We start from the raw sequence: 23434 nt of genomic DNA, 5'->3' as shown, positions 1-23434 counted from the left end.
GTTCACCTCGAGAGATAATTCATTTACTGTCCTATAATTATTGTACAACCTGAACCAATATTGCCAACATGAAAGGAAAAAAAGTAGGAAACCATCCGTTAGTTGGTAGTTAAAACAAACTGCTGTTAATAACTGGGAAAGTTACGATCATTTGATTTCCGTGTCTACCGGTTCCGATGCAGGTAAACTTTATCACTATTTTAAATTAAGTCTGGTCATCTGCAATGACCAAAATACAGTTTTTGTATCAGGTGTTGGAATTAATTCGTAGCGTTTATTGGCAAAGTTTTGTGATTTATCAAAAGAGTATCATTACAGAAAGAAAGTGATCAAATGAAATCAAAATAATCATTTTCACGTTTATCGCAGAATCCTAACCAGGTTTGTTAGAAACTTATAAACTCTTCAAAATGTTGAATGATTTATTACTAGAAAAAATAGGATGAAATATTCGTTAATATGAGTATAATTATAGGAATTATGCAATAAATTATCATTGTCAAATCCATATGCCGTTTATGAAGCAGCAACTTTCAAATTACTATGTGTGAAATTTCATGACATTTGGATAAGTCAGAAAAAAGTGACAGCCCTTTAGCTACTTTTGTCATTTTCGAAACAAAGTAGATCCATAACAATTTCGAGTAATAATTTTTCATTACTTCTTGATGAACAAAATACTGCACATACTTATTAATAGCTTCAAAAGTGTTATCCGGACACTGTTCAATTGGAAAGAGCCATTTATTATAGGTTTGCTGAATTTAATCGTGATCGTACAGACATCGATGATGGTAAACGATTTGGCCGTCGAATTTAGGTGGTTACTACAGAAAACAAAAAAGGCGGAAGGGCAATGTCAGAGACATAACTGGATGATGTGAATACGAAAAAAACTAGCATGCGTTTTTCACACATCCCAATATCGATAATCGTACTAGCTGAACGGTTCTGATGGTGTGAATTTCGAAAACTTTCAATACTTCAATATTTTTCATGCATAATTGTAACGGTACCACTATAAAACGAAACAAATATATCAGAAGGCAGTGTGTATACAATTGTACAGGAACATTTGACCATGAGAAAGCTCTATCCAAAATGAGTTGCACGTTTCCTCACAGTCGATGAAAAACAATGATTCAATTCAATGATTCAATGTTTGGTCATATTTACGAATAACAGGTCAGATTTTTGCTTCGATATGTGACAGTGGATGAAAATTGGATCCACTCCGAATTCAAAACGAGCATTATCTGAGTGGACTGCAGCCGATATGAACCACATCCGAAGTGTTCAAGGGTACAGAAGTCAAATGGGTAGGCTTCAGTAAAACCGTTTGAATGCAATAATCAAGAAAAAAGGATATATTGTGACAAAATTACTGTTCCACCAAGATTCACGTTTCGCTGATCGAAAAAACGATCGTCGGTAAGAAATTCAACTCAAATGAAGAAGTAAGTACTGAGTATGAAGTTAATTCCGAGGTAAAAGAAAAATCCTTCTAGAGGCATGACATCGAGAAGAAGGAATGATTGTATTGTTCTTAAAAGGTAAATAAATCGATTTTAGACAAAAATATGATTTTCTTAGTTGGTTACATTTCTACTTGTGAAATGTATGTGAAAACCTGGGTTTATTTGGTTCAGTTGATAAACCTCCATTGTTGTGTCCAATTTGAATGTTGGGTCCGACAAACTTCTTACCTGTGACGCGGTCGGGGGCGCGAAGTGAACTGGTTAGAAGGGTTTTTGTTCCTTCAAAAATGGCGCTGGCAATTTCAAAAGTCTTTGAAATTTTGACGAAAATCTGCGATAAACTAGATTTTCAAAAGTCTGCACAACAAAAAATGTCTGCAGCACTATCTACGAAATCTGCAGATTTACAGACAAATCTGCAGATCTGGCATCTCTGCTCACAACCAAAGTTGGGTTCAGCTCCCAATACACTGGCGTTAGAGCATGCCGCACAATGTGTTATATGACACTTGAATTTTTTTAAGCTCATCACTCTGCAATCACTAAACCGGAGCTCGGATTCGATTCAAACTCAATATCAGTCGATGGGATCGTTAGTGAAAATCGGTTTGGCCACTTCTAAAAGTACCAAAACTCAGGGACAGGTACATATCTTTTATTATTATTAATTACGTCAATACTTAAGCCTTGAACTCAAGTTGTATATGGAAACGCATAGTATTTAGTTCTAATGGCATGTGATATATGATTTTAGCAGTAAATATCATGCGTCTCCATCGGATGATGACAATTTGATGGAGACGTATGGTTTTTAGAATGATTTATTTTTTTAAAAGTCTGATATTATACCCATCCTTATTTTTTTAAATCTTATAAAAATACAGCGTAATGTACTCATAAATGATTTATTTTTGATGTAAAATCTAGACTGGTACCAAAATTGTAAGTGCGATTGAAAAAAATTCGAAAATGTTGAACATTTTCTTTCGCATGAAACACATTTTGAAAAATTCTGAAAAAAATCAGGAAGGTCTCCCATAACTCCTAAAATATTCCTGATTTTTTTCAATTTTATTGCTAAAGAGGTTTTTGAAAAATTTAAATAAAGTGAAAATCAGAAGAACCACCCGAACTCCACCAATATGGCAGGTGAAGGATTAAAATTTTAGGAAAATCATCTCCAATATATCAATTTTTTCTGTTTGAGGGCAGTTTTTATATGCTAACCCGGCTACACCCTTTTTCCCCTTTTATCTTGTAATCGAACTATCGAATCTATTGTTGTGAAGATCGGCTCTGGCAGTCGGATTCGCATAAAAATAAGACGTTTCATTCGAATGTGAATGTTTGAAAAACGGTTTACGTTCTTAGAAAAAAATAAACTTACACTTGACATAAATTCTAGCATGCCGCAATTTCATGGGTGATAACAGTATATTACATCTATCAGCATGGAAAAAAAATACGTCTGTTTTGATGTGAATGTACGTTAATTTAGCAAGTTTACATTAATTTTCTTAGTGTGTAGCTATCTTCGAGAAAGTTCGTGTTACACACAAATACAAAGTGTTCTGTAAACTCCACTGCTAAAAATCAACACTTTTTTTCAAAAGTATTTCTCTACATGAATTTCATGTTTCTAGTCGAACTAAAAGATCAAAGACGCTCCATTTGTCTTTCAAAAGTTTAATTCATAAATGCGAGTGTCATCTCATTTGAAACTTAAGTGCGAACAAGTTGATATCGAATGCTTCGATGTAGTTTTATGACATAGATCAATGTCATAACATGTCAGTTTGAAGTGTCGCCGTATTGATGTATATATATTTTCTCAATAATCCTTATACTCTCTAACAATTAGGTTATAATATGATTTTACTTTAATAAGATTTGAAGTGATTTACACTTGCAATTAAAGTGTCGAGTCATATGCGGCGAAATTAAGTGTGAAACACACTCGGACCAACGTGTCGATTTTTATCAGTGTAATTTGAACGGCTTTGCAACACAGAAAAAAAAACTACCTATTATTCTACTTCTTTTTACTTAATTTTGAGTTCTTTTGAACCTTTTCTTTCATTCGCACCTTCCATAATGAAATTGAGTCATTACGACTCAACTGTAGAGTAAATATAACTCATCTGTAAGTATTTTTTTGCACGTGCCTTACGAAAACTACATAGAGTCACTTTACCTAAAACAGACCCTGTCAGCTTGGAGCTAAATCAATTTTCAGTTCAGCAACGCCATCGCACGGCATTACATTCAACATATCACGTCAATTGTATGGGTGCGCAGTGCTGCTATTTTGGCGCGCACGAATTTGACATTTCTCTCCCATACTTCTATGTACTAGATTCGATGCGAACTCGTCTGAGGGCGTCATGCTCGCAAAAAAGGATGTTGCCAATGATTTGTTCGAAAAATGTGAGAGCTGGATATCTTGTTAAGTTTTTCGTCATTATTTACGGTACTTCCAGGGTCGGTATTCAGGAACCAGCATAACCCAAAACGATTGGTATGACCATAAATTAATATGACAAATAAATTGCAATAGTTTGGAGTCTAACTTTGAAGCTTTTTGGGATTATCATCTTCTATATCGGTTTGAATTTTAAAAACTCATCACCCTGTACTTCCAGAATCGGAACTCAGAATCGGATAAAATTCATCAATTTGGTATTGTCATAAGTCCTTTAATTAGAATTTGGATTTTGGTTTTTGGATTTCGTTTTGGTTTTTTTTTAAGAAAACGATTGAACTTGGAAAAACGATTCGATACCGGAACCGGAGTTCGAAAATCGGTGTAGCCGAAGTCAGTTGAATTCACCTAAGGAGCTCTATAGTTTACATATGATTTAAAATGTTTAAAAATCAGTGTAGACATCTTTGAGAAATCGTAGTGCGAATTAAATTTTCGGGTACCTTCCGAATCGAAAACTGAATACCGCTAAACCTGAAATAATTGGTTATCGACTATCCAAATCTGCAAACCCAATAAACCTGATTAATTTATGTGAAATGGATATTTTTATACTAATCAATCTCCTAAACCGGAACTCGTATCTGACTAAACAGCAATATTTTTATGGCGTCTTAAGACCTTTCATTTGAATCCTTGATGATTCTTAGATTCTTCTACGAGAAAAATGAGTAACATTATTTCAATTTCGGAACCAGAAATCGGATCCAAATGTAATTCAGGAACCTGAGTTTGAGAATATACGACTTTTCATATAAATCTGAGTTAGTAGAAAACGGTTGACCCATCTCCGAGAAAATTGAGTGAAATTATTTATCACACACGCATTTGCTGATCTCGACGAACTGATTCGAATGGTATATGGGTGTTATGTTCTTCCAGTATTTATTGATGTAAATAGTTCAAATTGAATGTAATAGTATAAAAAATCGTGTTTCACGTTGCTCTCAAGCATCGCTTTATCATACAGTGCTCAAAACACCTACTGCTGCATTAGGGGAAAAGTCGCTTACACAAAAAATATCGATATCTTCATTAAAAATAAACAGATTTCAACAAACTATGACTTTTTGGAAAGCTATTACCGTGTGAAATCTAAACCTCAAAACATTTTTTTTTTTAAAACGGATAATTGTGGAAGTTATTGTCATAAACCATTTTTTTTATAAAAGATATTTTTATTCAGGCCTATTTGCGTACAAGCTTTACGTGGCCGATTGAGCTGAGTTTTTAGCTAATTTTTTTTTTTTGTACTGGATCTCGTTGTCACCCTTTTTCTAGGGGGAGAGGAGCTTCCATTAACCTCCTGCGAGGATTGAGGGACAGTTTGTTCGTGGTTCGTCTCGTCATCCATTGTCGTGGTATTGTTGTTGATTTCGTTGCTAGTTGCTGTAGATGCGCCTTGTTGTACATTGTTTGCAGTTGCTGGTTGGTTGGATGGTAAGCTGTTAACTGCAGCTGGTATACTTTGTTCTATAGGGGATACGTTGGATGGTTTCGTTGAAGGGGATGCTTCACTGTTGTTGGTGACTGTCACAGGTGTACTGGGGTTGCTTGGGGTTGGTGTGAAGGAAGCACCATTGTCCTTTGGTATAGTTATCTCCTTGTCCGGTTTATCACATGGCTTACCGTAGTGAACAGCTTTTTGGCAATATTGACATGTGGCCATCTGATTGTCATAGGTAACAAGTGATTTGCACGGGATTCTTGTGTCTTGACCGAAAGTTACATAAGAAGGTATAGGTCTCCTCAAGCGCATGCGTAACAAACGTACGCCATTTAGAATACCGGGGAAAAAACCTTCCACTTTTCTTTTTCGATAGAGAGAATCTCTCCGTATTGGGACATAGTTTTGCGAATATATGAATCGATGACGCTTAAGGGAAGATCATGCACACGCACTTCTACAGCACTATCTTTCATATATACTGGAATGTTGTACTTAATGTTCTCGTGCTCCACATAATGCAAGTTATTATTGTCTTTTGCGAATTGAATTGCATCCAACTCTTTATAAAACTGGATGTGAACAACATTATTTGTCTTATTGCATTGAAGTAAATGCACACGTTTAATGTCAAAATTCATTTGCTCCTTAAGCAAACCTTCAAGTTCTCGTATCGAAGGTCGAATTTTGCATTGCCTGAAGTCAACAACAAGTGTATTCTTTCGTGTCGGCGGTAGCTTTTGTTCGTTTGGTTCACTCATTTTCGAGGTCGTTCTATTGTTCACTACACAATACTGTAATTGGTTTCTTTCGTCCCGAACGTAAGCGGTTTTGTTTTATCGACTGACTTGGATGAGATGTGAAAGCGAACTGAAAAAACAATTTTGACTTAAGACGTATATCGTATAACGTGTTACGGATCTCAAAAACATTGAATAGCGTTCAGACCGACGGGGAGACCTTTCATTTTGATGAAAATCGGTCCAGTTATTTCTGAGATCACGACCTTTTTGTTGACAACACACATACAGACACACACACGGATATTTGCTCAGTTCGGAAAATTTTGCTGAAGTTTGAGCGAATTCTATACCATTTTTTATATTTTTAAAAAAGGTAAAACACAATTAGGGTTGGTATTGAAGTGGATTTCGAAACACAGCAAGTTTGGATCGATCCTCGCTGGGAATACACATCACCATTTGCTTCAATAAATGATTACTTATGTTACCAACAGCTGACTGATTCATGCACGGCACATTACATTTGTTGTGAGTCTATCTCCAGTAGTTGTTGTGAGTCCAGTAGAATGCATTGTGCAGGGTAATGCAAAGTTTAATTCGGAACGGGAACACAAGACATTAATCATTACCTTCCAATGATGTTGAGGAGCTTCCATCGCTGTCATTGGTCATATTGCAGTTTGAAAATCGAACAAAGCATGATTTATGATCATCATACAAAGATTATAACATTGTGACACTCGGTTCAATAATACAAGTTCCACACAGGCGAAAGTTTCAATTGCTTCCTTCTACAACGAAATACGTTCGCGATATCCGAAAAAATATGCGAAGGTCAGCTCGTTAATCCAATTATCTGCCTTCAGAAAGCGATTCCAAACACGGCACCGTACTTCAGTAATCTGCGAGCAAACAAACGCACTCCCCGTGTTTGACTGTTTACCCACCACTGCTAACCTGCGAAGATACTGTGGAGTCTCGAGTTCGCGAATCGGCCACGGACTGTAACAGCACAAACCAAACTGGCGTAGTGGATCAAACCGACAGCGAAAAAAAAAACTAAACCAAATGATGCTTCAACGGCACTGACAAACACTAATTCCTTAGAGCGAAACGACGGACGGAACGCGCGCGCCACGAGATTCACGAGACACGATAGCCCTATATGCAGATTCATCGGCGGCCATCTGGCTACTGATAAGAAACTCGAAGAATGATCTTAGTCTGCCGTTCGCAAGACGGATCACATTCACGCAAAACGGAGCATTGAGCAGAGCCAGGAGAGCGAGAAGCAGGTGTATGTGATTGGAAAATTGCCCCACCTCCACAGATCCTGGACCTAGATTAGGTACCAGAGAACAGCTTCTCGGAAATATGAAACACGCTTAAGCCTTGTTTTCCTCCAACCCAACCCAACCGAATCCAACAGAAACCCGACAGCATTGTGGCTTTTTTGTGGGGTCGTTTGTTTGTTGTAAAAACCACACAAATTTGATACAGAGATTCGGTAATTACTTACAGGTAGCGCATTCGGAGAGCACAACTGAAATTAACATTCAACTACTGGTGAAGCAATAAATATCCAACTCGCTTCCGATAAAAAAATATCCCGCGTATGGAAGTGTAAATAAATAAAAAATATACGGCAGTGCGAGATCAAATTAAATTCGCAAAAAAAACTCAATAAATATATTGAATCAGTATCGAAATACGCATAAAATAACTACATTTACATATGACAGGTTTAAATGCAATTCTTAATATATACATACCATTTCAGTTACAGCCAAAATAATTTGCATCTCGCTTATGATAGCATTCAAACGTAGGAATTTGAAATATGGACATGAGAAGTTTAAAGTGTGCAACTGAATCCAATAATTTTTTTTCCTGCTCCACGATTGATTCTGGGGGATTTAAATTCGCACGGTATTATGTGGAGTTCCGTTCACAATGATAGCAGATCATCTTGATTACAAAACATTTGTGACAATTTTAGCATGACGGTATTAAATATGGGTAGCATGACACGGATCCCAAGACCTCCTGCACGCCCAAGTGCATTAGATCTATCTTTTTGCTCAACATCAATTCGACTATATTGCACCTGGAAAATATTGCCTGATTTACACGGTAGCGATCATTTACCAATCATCATCTCAATTAGCAGTAGCAATTGCATTGCTACTTCAGCTAGTATTCCATATGATTTGACAAAAAATATCGACTGGATAAAATGTCAAAGTAGTATCTCTAGTATTCTGAATTCAATAGAAGAGCTCCCTCCACTTGAAGAATATGACTTCCTCATTTGTTCGATTCTGGAGGCCGCAGAACAATCCCAAACTAAACGCTTTCCTGGGCCAACGACTAACAGAAGGCCTCCCAACCCCTTGTGGGACAAAGAGTGCTCAGAGGCTAAACTCGCAAAACAAAATGCTTGCAAGACGTTTCGAAAACGGGGAGAAGGAACTCCTCAGAATTTTGAGAAACTTATGGTTTTAGAAACCAAGTACAAGAGCATACTTCGAGCCAAAAAAATGTAGCTATTGGAGACATTTTGTCGAAGGTTTGTCAAGAGAAACCTCAATGAGCACTCTTTGGAATACGGCCAGACGAATGAGGAATCGTAACGTGGGCAATGAGAGTGATGAATACTCGAACCGATGGATATTTGACTTTGCTAGGAAAGTTTGCCCAGATTCTGTTCCTACGCAGAGCATTATACGGGAATCTCCTCCAAATAATGGTTTTATTAATAACCCATTTTCAATGATGGAATTTTCTATAGCACTCTTGTCTTGTAACAATAACGCCCCTGGGTTGGACAGAATTAAATTCAACTTGGTGAAGAATTTGCCCGACCTCGCAAAATGACGTTTGTTGGAATTGTTCAACAAGTTTCTTGAGCAAAATATTGTTCCACCTGACTGGAGACAAGTGAAAGTTATCGCCATTCAAAAGCCGGGGAAACCAGCTTCCAATCACAACTCATATAGACCCATTGCGATGTTGTCCTGCATCAGAAAATTGTTCGAAAAAATTATTCTACGACGTCTCGACACTTGGGTCGAGACGAACGGTTTGTTGTCAGATACTTTCGATACAGATGGCTTTCGTAGAAATAAAGGGACGAATGATTGCCTTGCATTACTTTCGTCTGACATCCAAATTGCCTTCGCTCAAGAACAACAAATGACATCTGTATTTTTATACATTAAAGGAGCATTTGATTCAGTTTCCATTGATGTTCTTTAAGACAAGCTCCACCAACATGGACTCCCAGCGGTTATAAATAATTATTTGCACAACCTTTTGTCAGAGAAACGCATGCATTTTTCACATGGCGATTTTGCAACACTCAGAATTAGTTACATGGGTCTCCCGCAAGGCTCAAATACAAAATGAGCAAATACGATCTACAACAGTCTGGAACTTGATCCTCGCGACCAAATTCAATTTGTATTGATTTCAAGCGCTGCAAAGTGTCTAACGAAAACAGCGAACGGAATCTTGGAATCTTGCTAAAAGAACGAATGCATCTAGACGTGTAAATGATGTATGTGAAATACAATTCAACAAGGCTTATGATTCAGTGTATATCATGTTCAAACGTGAACCGGACACATTTATATTCGCTTCGGTTGACAACAAGGTGCACAGTGTCGAGCATGACGACGTTAAATACTAAATCACGTGGTGGATAGTGCCATAGAAGTGCGTGAACATTACCTTTCCTGTACGTCGGTTTACATTACATTCAAGGAAATATGTCACAGTACGGATAAATTCTTTCCATCGAAAGGAAAGTGTACCGGAATTTTTTCTCCTCCGAGATCCGGAATGGCGTGCGAGTGTTACGTAGGCGACTACATAATGCAGTTCCATCATACGTAATTTGAGGTGACGGTGGGAGGAATCCTTTTAAATCGCAGGTTACCTACAAGAATCAGCTGGGCCCCAAGAAAAAGGGTGCCGCGAGATCCAATATAAAAAAATATTTTGACCAACAAAATAACGAAACAGTCGGACACGTGAAGCTTCTATGCAAAAAGGTCTAGATAAAAATATGTATTAAATAGAAAAATAAACGCTGTTGGTTTCAAAATCAAAACAAAATGTCTACTTCAATGATTTACCGAAGTTTGGTTATATAAAAGTTGTTTATTGAGATTTCGGTGAATTAATATTTTAGATTTACTAATTTCGGCAACATGATCGATTGCTATTAAATTCTATAATTTACAAAACCAGTTGAGATGTTTTTTTCTAAATAAAATTTCCCGTGCCGATATTCTATTTTTGGATGGTTACAATTGAATTAGAGTAATTGAAATCACTGATTCCATCAGTGATACCTCTCCGCTTACAAAAACGTTTTTGAGCATAATTAGCCTGAATTTAATTTCCCTATTATTTACTATAACATCATTGAACGAGCACCGAACACCGAATGTTCATGCTTCGACTTTTATAGGTAACTAATTTTCATACCTTCAATCAGTGATGGTCATGGCTTGCTTAACTTTTTGGGTATTATCCTTTCACTCACCGTAAAAGGGTAAACAGATTCTGTGAGCTCTTGTTTGAGAGAGTGACACAAAAAAAAACACACCAGAAGCACAAATCTCAGCTCCTTTCTAATTATTGATGGATATTTTAGGCTTTTATCTTTTTCCAGTGCGTTTACCAGCTGTGGGCTGACAACAAACTTTACCCTGTCTCATTTAAAATTAGTATCAAGGGAAAGTCGAACCACGAGAAAGCAAATACGCGAACAGACGAGGGATTGGTTCAAGCTGAGTTGGATCCAGAATGTACAAAAACTGGGTCAACATCTTTAGACAGCCACTTGGAATAATAATAATAATGTAGATTGGTGTTGAATTACGTTATTTCCCGGCACAAAATCTTGTTTTTTTCTTAAATCACGCTCAGAAACGAATAAACACGTTTCTTTAGTCAACCCTAAAAATCCCAGGCCGCGTTACAACCTTTAGTGAAATAAAATCCTTTTTGGGATCAGTGTGGGGCACCCGTCAATGTGAAGGGTTGAAGTGCCTCAGGCTTTTTTGTGCAACTGGTGGTTTTCAGGTTCAATTTTGTATCCTTTAGTGTGAATGTTTGGGAAAAGGGTGGTCATTAGTACTGAATATATGTGGACACTAGCCGGTCCTGATTCGTCATGATAAAGCATTTTTGATTCCGGCTGACTGCTACTGACAGGCCTTGATTGTGTTCAGAGTTAGAAGAGCTCTTTAAACTTATGACATGATATTTTAACATTCAACCATCCAAATATATTTACGATTGCAGGAAAGTTTCTATGAACCAACTTATACGACACTGGCTAACGGAACGAATTGAAAATTTTCCGCTATGATGGTAACCTGGTTCACTAGAAATGATATCATATTAATATGAAGGCATTTATCTCGGTGCTCCATTTTGTCACTGAAAAAGTTTTGCTTGTATGAAACTCTTTATCTGAGTTTATTCGAGCTCAGCTTACTGAAGAATATTATGTTACCAATTTTTCTAGACACAGATGATAAATGGTTTTGCATCATTCATGCCCTAACTTACCGCTTTCTATTGTACTACAGACTTTTGGCTGACACTGAACTGTCGTCAACTTTACCAATAATACCACACGAGCAGCAGATTGAAAAAAAAATAGACCAAATTACTAAAATGAAATGTGTGGAATTCTGTCACCCGAAGGAACAACTCGAGCCAGCAAATCATTTGCCTAGTAGCTTAAATGGTAACTGATTTCTGCAAATGCACTTTCAACAGCTCAGAGTATTGTGTTGCAAAAGCAAAATAAACTAGTAATGAATTCAAGCGTACCTAAAAGCTAGTCATATCAGTTCTATTTACCTCTCGGATCAGCAAAACACGGACACTTTAGGCGAGCATTGAACCCAGGCTGTCTACTCGATTAACGCAAACTTTATTAGCAGCATGATCAGAATTTAATTTTTTTCGATCGGAGATGCATAATAAAACTAAAACAAGAAAAAAGTTCTAATGTCAAACTTACCAGATTTAAATTTGATATTAGAACTGTTTATTCAAATAAATCTGAGTCGGTTTTTTTGGGGAAACATTTCTTTTACTTTTAGCCAATCGTTCTAGTTTTTTTTTCAATATTTAAATCTCAAATAGATTTTTTTTAACTGAACAAACGATAAACAATACAAACATCACAGAATGGTGACTTACTTTTTTTTAAATTAATTTTGTCTAGTGAATTTAGAACTCATATACGGCTATGATCAATACAGTTTAATCGATGGAACGGACAACAAAACACGTAATCCACATTCCTTGAAAACAAAGCGTGACAACTGCGGCTTCTATCCGTGCATGTCGTCGTGTTTACGCAAAAGCAATTTCGAGTACAATGTAAATAACAGGAAACATTTTTATTCGCACGAATTCCACGTGTCAGACAAACAGACTTCCGCGAATCATAGTATGCGAGCTACCCGGTGCTGTTGTTCATAGTTGCATAGATACACAGTGAAGTTATCTGTCATGGAACCATCTCAGCCATCAGCTGATTCCAGTCAAAGAGAAGAAACCCGTTCAACGATTCAGGGAACGAATGAGGATGGAAGTGAACGAAGTACTTCTAGCAGTAGTTTCCCAGATGGCAGCCAAAAAGTGCCACCGTCGGTATTTGCTAATCACGATTGCAAAATCGGACACAATATCGACCTCTACAAAGCGTTTATGCCGGGAGAAACGTGGCAGAAAAGGTAAAAGAGTACAAAAAAATATTATTGAGTAGCTGAAATCGAATTGAAATGTAATTAATACTTCAACAAATGACTAGGCCTCTTTATCATCTTTATTAATGGGTTAAGAGTTTAAATTGAAATAATCAATGGCTTATTATGAGAACTATGCATCAGAGTCGTTCTAAGATAGTCGTTCGGTTTTGTTAGGCAGCTGGTTCTCTTTCTTTTCAAATGGAGTTCAGATCAAACGAAGCAAATTTTTCAAGTTGAACGTTGTTTCGGTTGTTTCTACCAATCTAAACATTGAAAATTCTTAAATGACAAACGGCTACCTCTAGAAAAGAGATTGCGATCTACAAATTTATTGCTCTTGAGCTGAAAATCATATTTCGTTAAGGAAAGTTAAACCGGCTATGTGTCCCCAGCACAAACAAAGGATAACCCCTAAATGACCATATTCTGGTGTTAAAACGACTAACTTTCATCACAAAATTGATGTTCGCAAATATATTTAAATTGCCTTAGCTGTAACTTCTTCATTTTTAGAACGACAATAATCTAGTTAAAAGGCATTGTTGATTGCCTGCTATTGTTGCAAAACGCGGAAATTCAACAAAGAAATATCAGTTCATTCAGTTCTAAATTAGCAGTAGCGGAGAAAACTGCTTTTGAGTTTTTAATAATTGGCAGTTTCCCTACGATTGTAAGCAGAATCTTGCCGCTTAATTTTCTTTACTTTACTTTTGTTCAAAATAAAAACCTGTTTTAATCCAGCTAGTGGCGTAATGATGCCTTTCTCGTATTACTCATAACATCAAAAATATTACTGTGGAATTTGCAAAAACAACTGTTCATTGAATAGAAATAGGAAAGTTTGTTCGGGCTTAACAATCTCTACAATCCTGTTTATCCTGTAGTTCCCGAACCGGAAGTAGTGTCCACAACAAATTTAGAAATTCCTTATGAAAGACTTTTCCTTTGAACCTATAAGTTTGTGAAAATCGATTTGGCCATCTTGAAGGAAAATGAGTGAGACCCATTGCAGTTTTTTATAATCACCATTTCCAATTCTTCCGAAACCGGATTCAGATGACCGGAATAGCCGAAGTTGGATTCCCAAGTAGCACGTTAAGTTGCTGTCCTGTATTTTTGTACTGATTGTGCAATTTATCAAGTTAGTTTATATTACTATTTAGATAACTGTTGTGTTATGGAGAAAGCGCAATTTTTCTGTGTTGTGCAACATATCTTCAAGTTCATCCGTTATTACGAACATTTATTCACAACTATTGTGCAACTAATACAAAAACTCATGCATCGATCCCATCACAAAGGCATTAATAAAGTCAGCGAAAAAACAATTGTGAAACTCGTGAGAATTACTACGTAATGTAAACAAGAAATGGAATGACTTCTACAAAAACATAACAAACATAATTTCTAATAAATAAGTTTCACATTTGATTTTCAATACAACTTCTCTCAACACAAACATGGATCTTGTAAAATAATCTGCACATGAAAAATGATAATCGCCCTTATTCTGAATAACGTCGTATCGTTTTTTCCCTCGTATTTCATTTGTATTCCCAATAACGCTAGCAAAATCAAAGTTAGCTATGATTCGATCGAAAAATTAATACGTCGTTATTCAGAATAAGGGCGAATCCTACATATTGTAGAATTGATCTTTAGTGTTTTTGTAATTGAAAAGTCGACAACGAACTGCATTTTTATGGTGAAACATGTACTCGTACGGCCGAAAATTTCAAACGCCTTTGAATTAACGTGTTTTACTGATTGTGCACCAATTACAATCTATTATTTTTATTGTGAAAATAACAGTCTATTATTTTTAATGAGAATCATCGGAATGGTGTTTAAAATACATGTATTCAAACATTCTTAAAAATCTCAGTCGATTTTGATCAAACTAATGTGTAATTAAATCTGAAAAATCTCGAAATGAATTTTGCTTGAATATTTTCCAATATGGCATCGATGGTAACAGTGAGTTGAATAGAAAATGGTTCACCCAACGTAATGACATAACAGGAAACATTAACATGTTAATATTTCGGAAAGAAATGCTCTACGTTTTGTTTTTTTTTTTTTTTGTCAGTAATCTTCTAGTTGCATTAAACAACAATACAATTTATTCACTTATCTTAGTGAACCCGACATTTGCAGAACGCACTGTAGGTATTATTTTGGTACGCTCATTTTTTTCGCGAGATGAAAACCGAGTACAAATTATCTGATTGATTTTTGTTTTCATTGCCGTATGTAATGCTGTATTCCTGCAACTTTTATGATAATAATCTCGTGTCTGCAAGTTTTACGTTCAATTCAAACCGTCAAATCTTGCACAACTTTTTTGCAAGTTCTGAATTTTATGTCATTGTTTTTTCTAAAACTGAAGAAAACTGCACACACTGACCTAAAAATTCATGAGGCATCCAAAACTATGCGGACTCAGCAGAAACATATTTTTTACAGCAAGGTTATCAATTCGGCTAATCATTTTTTGCATTGCGGAGAGCATCAATCATTTCACTAATTTTTTTTCCACAAGAGATTTAAAGCAATTTCGACGTATATTGTGTCCGGTACAATTATGACAGCCGTTTGGAAAGTTTTTGATAAGTTGCTCAATTGTTATAGTTACTCCCGTTTCACATGACGATGTGAATTTTTTTGCAGAACTTTAGTGAAACATAAGCAAGTTGGTTATTTACTGCACAATTATTTTAGATGTACTTAAAGTTGTTCTACAGTGATTTTTTCGGTAGTATTGTGAAACTTAACAGTGATAAGTTGCACAACCAATTTTAATATATTTCAAAATCTTTCTGAACATATATAACATAAATAACATTTCTAAATCAATTGTGAAACATCTTGAATGTTCAATAAGTTATATTTGCTACTTGGGTTGTTTGTCAGCAACAAATATGACCTCCAAATTGGAACAGTATTGAACCTAGTTAAACCTAGACTTACTATCTCATGCTTTATTTCGATTAAACCAGACAAAATCTAACAAACGAAGCGAACCTGCGTTTCTATTACTTCTGCATATGTAAGTCAAGCTAAACAGCATGAATCAGCAGCACAAAACATGTAGTAGGATTATTACTTTTATTATTATTATTGACATCATTACACCACCGACACGGTATTACTGCACTATTGTCTGTGAAAATTGCATATTTTTTCAAATAAATTTGAATTCAATGACATTCGTTTTTTCTTTCAATCGCACTTATCATAGAATAGCTAAACTTTTTATCAACCGCAGCACCGTCTTTTACCATAATCACACACCATTAGCAGACATCCGTCACCCTTTCGATTCCTTCATAGCGTGTACGAAATAGAACAAAGCACGCATAGCTTGTTTTGTGTTTTCTTCTTCTTTCGGTGCGGTACATATTGTTATTCTATATGGCGATCTGAAAACTTTGACACTCACCGCCCTGTAACTGCGAAACCGGATGAAATTTCACTGTTAGCTTTAAAGATAATATGAGCTTTAAAAAAAAACCACTTATTTGTAAAAATCGGTTCATGCATCGCAGAGAAATCGAAGTGAGTTCTATTTTTTAAGTTTTTCTGCACCTTTTTCGATGATTCCGGAACAGGAAAATGGACGATCAGTAGTGCCGAATTAAGCTTTTATACCCACAAACTATCAAGCTCTGTAAACTAGAAGATTTTATCAGATAGTATTATGGGATTTGTACCTGTTTTTGACCATTGTTTGTGAAAAAATACTAATGAAATTGGTAATTTTGCACTTATCACGCTTTGATTCCGGAACCGGAAATTGGATCTAGATGAAATGTTCGACAAATTTTTAGGAAACTATAAGACCTTTCACTTGAATCTTAGTTTGTGAAAATTGTTTGAGCTGTTTCAGAGAAAATTGAATGCACACTTTTTTTCTTATTTTCACATATTACCATGTAATTCCGGAACCGGCAGTCAGATTCAAATGAAATTTAATAGCAGGCTATGAGAACATAAAAAAATATACTGAACTAACCCCAAATTATTTTTGAAATTTCTGAAAGCAACGATAAAAACTATTTTTAATCCACCTAGTGTTGTAATGATGCCTTTCTCATATCAAACATACTATCATATATACTGTCCATACTCGCATATCTGTCCCATATCGATTTTCGCCAATTTTGAGTTAGCTTGAAGAATGAAATCTATCCTCAATATACTCTCAGAAATTGCAATAAAAGTTGAGGGTTTGTTCAGTAAAATGTGAAAAAAATATCAACTCATGTCTGTCCCATATGCAAAGTCAGTCCCATTCAGTGCAAATTTCAATGATTTCATTTATTGCAATATTGGAATAGCAAAGGTGTATTACCTATATTTCATGTAATAGTACCATGATTTAGCATAAGGTAGTACAATAAATAAAAAAATTCGGAAATAAAATTTTGATCGTCTTTTTCTCGACATGCCGATTTTCCATATGGGACTGATATGCATGTATGGGCAGTATAATACTGTGGTATTCTTCAAATAGTTTACTTCGATTTTTGAAAGATTAATCGGAATTGGTTCAGTTGCCCGTTTATAGATAATGACTACCGATTGAAGTAGTTTTTTGGCCGATTTAAATTTTTTCCACGTTTTCTATTTCGCCCCTCTAAGTGATGGTATAAAAGTTTTTACACACTAAACCCTATAATTCCGGAACCGATGATGATATTCAGAAGTTTTGTATGGGACTATAAGACCATTGATTTGAATCAAAGTTTGTTCAAATCAATCACGCCATCTCTGAGAAAAGCGAGTACATATTTTTAAATTGGAATTTTTACACTAATCACCTTATAATTCCGAAACCGGAAATCGGATACAGATGAAATTCAGAAGTTTTGTGAAGGATCATGAGACCATTCATTTGAATCTTAATTTTCGAAAATAGATGACGCCATCTCTGAGAAAAATTAGTACAATTGGCTTTCTCGTTTACTTGCACCCTCTCATTCTGCTACTACCGCCAACATTGGACATGAGATAGGAACTTGTGAGCTAGTACATATATTGTAAATAACGATGAAAGCTGAGTAGTGTTATTATTTCCTCTAGGATATCCCGTGTCCTCAGACGCATGAGTTACCTGGACCAGACGAGTGCCTTGAGTCAGGAAGTGTTCCGAAGTGACACTGCCATGAAGCGGGAGATATCCCGTCACATCAGCTTCCATTCTACTACCATTCATCCGTTTAGTTATCTGAGGTGAGTTGCAGAATGACTGGCATCAACCGGCTTCGGTTCGTGCATTTCTTATTATGTATATTCCAATCGAATTAAGATTTTGCTGGGAATGCGTAATGATTGCAACGTTTGCTACCGGACTGATCGTGCTGCCGTACGACATGGTTTACCTGTACTATCCGGATGAGTATAAAAGTCTGTCCTGGTTTAATGTGGTTGTCCTGATGGTTGGTAAGTCTATCTTAGATCATTATTGGTATGGAAAAGTTTTACAACCAATTCGTCGCGTTTTCTCTTCCAGATTTGATCTGTTTGATCGACATTTGCTTCACTGTTCGCACCGGACGTTACGAACGGGAGAACCAAAAGGTTATTCTGGAAGCACGCCAAATAGCCAACGAATATGTCGTTTTCTGGTTCTGGATTGATCTGTTCAGTTCTATACCGGAGTCCTTGTTCTTGCGCTATATGGTAGAATAAAAACGAATGTCCTTGTCCTATCTTATTCACAAAAATTGACTCATCGTAGGTTTCGGCACCAGTTCATCACCATTCGTTTGTCGATTGCTTGAAGAAACAAGAAGTTCACGTTAGCTGCTTCTGGGACTTCTTGAAGCTCTTGTCGATATTGAAATTGCTCCGGCTGAAAACTTTCCTTCGCTACATCAATAACGTATGCAGACGTTTTAGACTTCGTCGGACGATAATGAAGATAACGACGATCGGCACGGTCATCATCATTTCGCTACACTGGACCACCTGCATGATGTTTCTAGTTCCCCGTCTCGTGCAGGGCACGAACCCGGAGGTGATCGACCAGCAATCGTGGACTATGAAGGAAGGTTTGTGGGATGATCCTGCAAGTGCGTCAGAGGTTTATTCGATATGTTATTACTCACTCAAAACGCCCCTTTTTCCAGACATTCGTTACGCTCACTCGTTTTTTCGAACAATTAACTTACTCGGAGGTGTGACGCATTCGATTGACAATTTTATGACAAAAGAGGACATTATTGTAGACATGATGGTTACCATCCTTGGATATATTCTCAAGATCTACATTTTAGCGGAGCTCTTGATTTTCATTAGGATTATGTTCTCCAGTGGAAGCATGGTATCGAATCGATAACTGTTACCTAAACAAAATTCCATTACTCTTTTTTCCATTTCAGTACCATGAGCATCGTCACGATCTCCAGAACTACATTGATCACGAGCAGCTTCCGAAATTGTTGAAAACTCGAATGCTGCAGTACTACAACTACCGAATTGCGAATCTGTACAGCCGGAAGACTATGATCAATCGAGCTACCGGTGATCAGTTTGTTCCCATCATTCGACAGGAAAGATGCGGCGTAATGCTTTTCGAAGTTTCACTTTTTCGGGACACTTTTCCGCCAGAAGTTATGCATAAACTGATGATGGCTCTGGAGTACCAGCTCTACCTAAAGGATGATTTGATTGTGAGCGCAGACCAAGCCCCCGGAAATGCCAAAATGGTTTTGGTGCTGCGAGGCACGGTCGCCATATACACTAGTAATTGGCGCGAAGTTCTTCACCTGGAAGATGGGGAACACTTTGGCGAATATCAGCTAGCTTTGAATGGTCCCGAAATGGTAAGCTGCTGAGATATGGTTCCATACAAAAGTCTAACATTACAAATTCATAATCATAGAAATATTCCAACATTGTGGCGGTGGAAACAAGTGAAGTATACGTGCTAGGTATATCTCACAGTTTTTAGTCGTATGACGCGTTCAATCATAATTATTTTTACAGCGCAAAGTTCTTACATGGAAATTCTTTCAAATTATCCAGAAATCCGGGATCAGATTTCCATTTTAGCACGAGAGCGCTACGACAAGTTAGTTACCCTTGAGAAAAATGTAGTTCTGGAAACTATCGCCGAAGCGGAAACCATTCGAAGAACAAAGAAATTTTATGACTGAACAAACCTTCCACCACCGGGTGATCTGAAAAACCATATTGCACAATTCTGCTCAGTATTTTATTGAATAATTTATAAAAAAAAAGAAACGACTCTGCGCGTATCAACTTCAACCTCGTAACCGTACTTTTCACCACCATCGAACTATCCAGTTGCCAACTCTAGTTTCCTACTTCAGTGACTCTCGCCCTTCTTTCCGGCGACTCGTTGGAAGTCATCCATTTTGGTCGTTGCAATCGGTGACCCAATGAAGGCCAAATGTTCGATAATGGTCGTCTCGTCGCCCGATTGATTGTCCTTCACAAACAGCTGCATATTCTGCACATTCTGGAACTTCACGAAACGCAGTGGAATTGGCGATCCCGCTTCAAGATCCTTTTGTTCCAACACCAGATCTTGCACTGAAACTTGCGATTCGGCCATGTCGAAATCGATAGTCCGTGGTTGATTGATGAAGATTCGTACGTTTTTGGGACCGTGCGAGGGTGGTGCTTTGAATTTGAGGGCACTGATTTTCACCACCTGGTTGAAAGTAATCGATATAATCAGCTGTTCGTCACAGTCCGATGCCAGATGACCACCACTGGAACTGAGAGCGTTCACCATTGGATGGTCGTCTGATTCGTTCAAACATTCACACTGGTTCTTTTGGATGAACGTGCTTAAATCCAGCTGAAACATAAACAATATATATCAAATCATCTACACCATGGCCGTAGCAAATTTGCTCACCATTCCATGGCCATAATCCTCTCCAGACTCGTCTACACTAGCTACGTAATGTTTCTGAATTTTAGCCTCCAGTCCGTTAATGTCTGCTCCTTGCATACGGTCGATCTTCGTCTACAAGGAAATTATTGACAGCTCTGTAGTGAAACGGACAGTATTTGGTTCGACTTACTCTGGCTCGGTAAAAGATAAACGTCGGCATAGCCGACACTCCCTGAGATGAAGCCGTTTCGGCGCATTTGTCTACGTCCACTTTGAGAAAGACACCTTTAGGATATTTCGCCGGCAGCTGCTCGAATAAAGGCGCTATATTTCGACAGGGTCCACACCTGAAATATAATTTCGATATTTTTTTTCAAATAAATCTCGAATGTGGACGACAAACTCTCACCATGTTGCGGTGAAATCAACAACGACCAACTTCCCTCCAGCTGCAGCTAGTTCCGACTGAAAATGAGCTTCATCGTTTATTGCTTTAACAGCCATGCCGTACGTTCACTTTGCGCTGTTTCGCTTTAAAACCTGAATTAAGTATTGGAATACTATTTTCACTGCAAATCCTAACAACCTAAAGAAGATTCAACGATATACTTTACTCAGCACTAAATTCGACCGACCGAGAATGACGAGTATATTTTGGAAAAGTCGGTTGGTCTGTCAATAGCAAACTGTCAGACGGTGAAGTTAGAGGTTGTCTTGATTTCCAAGCAGTTGTCGTTGTACTAAAATACATCAGGGTTGGCAAAGGGCATGCACAGAGATTTGATACAATTTTATTGCAAAGTTCACACGAAATCGCAATGCATAGCATGAAAAGCTGCCCTTACACGAGACAATATTATTGTCAATACAAGGAGTATTGACAATACTTTTATTTGTTTATTTGTTTATTTGTTTATTTGTTGCTATATAATCCATCTGACAATAGGTGTCTTAATGAATAAAGTAAACTAAACTAAAATCATTCAACTTAGGCTAAATTATCATGAAACACAACACGAAAAAGGTCAAGTAGCATACGATAAAACAAATTGGACGACAAATTAAAATCAAAAAACTCAGCGAACCCGTTGAATTGTCGACATATGGATCTAAATGGCTCATGCTGTCGGTATACAGTATACTGTGTTTCAAGGAGCAAGAAATTACGCTGTCGAAGAGATCTTTCTGGAGCATACATATTCAGACGTTCGAGTAATGCGGGACAATCAACAGCACCAAGAAGCAATTTCGCTGCGAATGTAGCTTGAGCATATGTCCTTCTTAATTCCAGGGGTTCAATGCTTAAGAGACGGCAACGATCCTGATATGACGATAGCTGTATGGGGTCGTTCCAGGGTAAAAGTCTCAATGCGTATCTCACAAATCACGTTGCACTGCTTCAATCCTCAATATCCAATTTGAATGATATGGACACCAGACAATCGCGTTCGACTCAAGCACTGACCGTACCAGCGAGCAGTATAATGATCGTATGCACAAAGGATCGCGAAACTCGGAGGAAATTTTAAATATGAATCCCAATTGCCGATTTGCTTTGCAAATAATATTTTCATAGTGAAGTTTGAAGGTTATTTCGCGATCAAGAATCACACCGAGATCTTTCACATGTTCTGTTCGCGTTAGCGTGTGTCCAGCGATTTTGTAATCGAATACTATTGGTGCACTTTTTCGATGAAAAGATATAACACTGCATTTTTCGAAACTCAATTTCAAAAAATTCTTGGTACACCATATTTGAAATGTATCAAGCATTTTTTGCAACTCCAGGCAATTTAACAGACTTTCAATAATTTTGAAAAGTTTCGTGTCGTCAGCATAGAACAAACGGCATTCCGGCGGTAACAGCGTTGATACATCATTAATGAAGATAGAGAACAGTAACGGACCAAGGATACTACCTTGAGGCACTCCCGAAAGATTCGTGAAGGTCTCCGAAGTCGAAGATCCAATTTTAATCCGAACAAAGCGATTCGTCAAGTAAGACTTAAACCATGCAACTCCTCGTGTAGAGATTCCAAGTACCTCTAATTTTTTTAGGAGAATTCCGTGATCAACCCGGTCAAATGCCGCTTTAAGGTCAATATAAACCGCATCAGTCTGCAGGCCACGGTCCATGTTCCGTATACAGTTCGAAGTGAACTGTAAGAGATTCGTCGACACGGAACGATTAGGGAAAAATCCGTGCTGCTGGGTGTCAATGTAATTTCTGCAGCAGACGAACAAGATGTCGTTGACAATGATCTCAAACAGTTTTGAACATGCGCACAAGCAAGTAATTCCTCGGTAATTAGCAACATTGCACTTGTCGCCTTTTTTGTGAACCGGAAACATAAAGGACGACTTCCAACACGTGGGAAACTCACTTTGTTGAACCGAAAGATTGAATAGCATTGGTAACGGGTAACTCAAGACGAATGAACAGCGCTTAAGCACAGACGAAGGAATTCCATCGGGACCAGCAACAAATGATAGCTTTAGTTTGTTCAAGGCTGCAATAACCATATCCTGCGTTATGTATGGCAACTCGAAACTAAATACGTCTCGCGGTAATCCAGCTGTTGCTTTATCAATCTGCATCGTTGTGGCGCATCGTTCATGGAATGCATGC

General features: G+C 37.3%; 3 protein-coding genes across 5 annotated transcripts in view; 1 reads left to right on the top strand and 2 right to left on the bottom strand.

Annotated features, from left to right (window-relative positions):
• LOC131438517 (diuretic hormone receptor-like) overlaps positions 1-7328 on the bottom strand; it is a 77602-nt gene extending 70274 nt beyond the window's left edge. For all 3 annotated transcript variants that reach the window (XM_058608607.1, XM_058608609.1, XM_058608608.1), the window contains exon 1: positions 6780-7328. The gene's annotated coding sequence lies outside the window, so the exon portion shown is untranslated. The remainder of the gene's footprint in view (positions 1-6779) is intronic.
• Positions 7329-12682: 5354 nt separating this feature from the next.
• On the top strand, positions 12683-20204 carry LOC131438513 (potassium/sodium hyperpolarization-activated cyclic nucleotide-gated channel 2-like). Its single transcript, XM_058608602.1, has 9 exons — positions 12683-12917; positions 18018-18167; positions 18244-18377; positions 18448-18617; positions 18676-19009; positions 19067-19260; positions 19319-19762; positions 19822-19870; positions 19926-20204. The coding sequence occupies exons 1-9, from the start codon at positions 12694-12696 to the stop codon at positions 20093-20095; spliced, it is 1869 nt and encodes a 622-aa protein (XP_058464585.1). The 5' UTR covers positions 12683-12693; the 3' UTR covers positions 20096-20204.
• Positions 20153-21467, bottom strand: LOC131438520 (thioredoxin-like protein 1). Its single transcript, XM_058608614.1, has 4 exons — positions 21215-21467; positions 20996-21152; positions 20827-20937; positions 20153-20766 (listed from the first exon to the last, which is right to left on the bottom strand). The coding sequence occupies exons 1-4, from the start codon at positions 21307-21309 to the stop codon at positions 20269-20271; spliced, it is 861 nt and encodes a 286-aa protein (XP_058464597.1). The 5' UTR covers positions 21310-21467; the 3' UTR covers positions 20153-20268.
• Between the last annotated feature and the right edge of the window lie 1967 nt (positions 21468-23434).

Source organism: Malaya genurostris, chromosome 3 (genome assembly GCF_030247185.1).
Source record: "Malaya genurostris strain Urasoe2022 chromosome 3, Malgen_1.1, whole genome shotgun sequence".
NCBI classification, from domain to species: Eukaryota; Metazoa; Arthropoda; class Insecta; order Diptera; family Culicidae; genus Malaya; species Malaya genurostris.
This window is presented reverse-complemented; position numbering and strand designations above follow the sequence as displayed.

What these genes read in the sequence shown, in the direction of transcription:
- LOC131438513 (XM_058608602.1), top strand. Translation starts at nt 12,694, where the DNA reads ATGGAACCATCTCAGCCATCAGCTGATTCCAGTCAAAGAGAAGAAACC. An exon ending in TGTGGTTGTCCTGATGGTTG is followed by an intron (nt 18,378 to 18,447) that starts GTAAGTCTATCT and finishes TTTCTCTTCCAG; the next exon opens with ATTTGATCTGTTTGATCGAC. An exon ending in CCTTGTTCTTGCGCTATATG is followed by an intron (nt 18,618 to 18,675) that starts GTAGAATAAAAA and finishes GACTCATCGTAG; the next exon opens with GTTTCGGCACCAGTTCATCA.
- LOC131438520 (XM_058608614.1), bottom strand. Translation starts at nt 21,309, where the DNA reads ATGGCTGTTAAAGCAATAAACGATGAAGCTCATTTTCAGTCGGAACTA. An exon ending in TTATCTTTTACCGAGCCAGA is followed by an intron (nt 20,938 to 20,995) that starts GTAAGTCGAACC and finishes ATTTCCTTGTAG; the next exon opens with ACGAAGATCGACCGTATGCA. An exon ending in AGGATTATGGCCATGGAATG is followed by an intron (nt 20,767 to 20,826) that starts GTGAGCAAATTT and finishes TTTATGTTTCAG; the next exon opens with CTGGATTTAAGCACGTTCAT.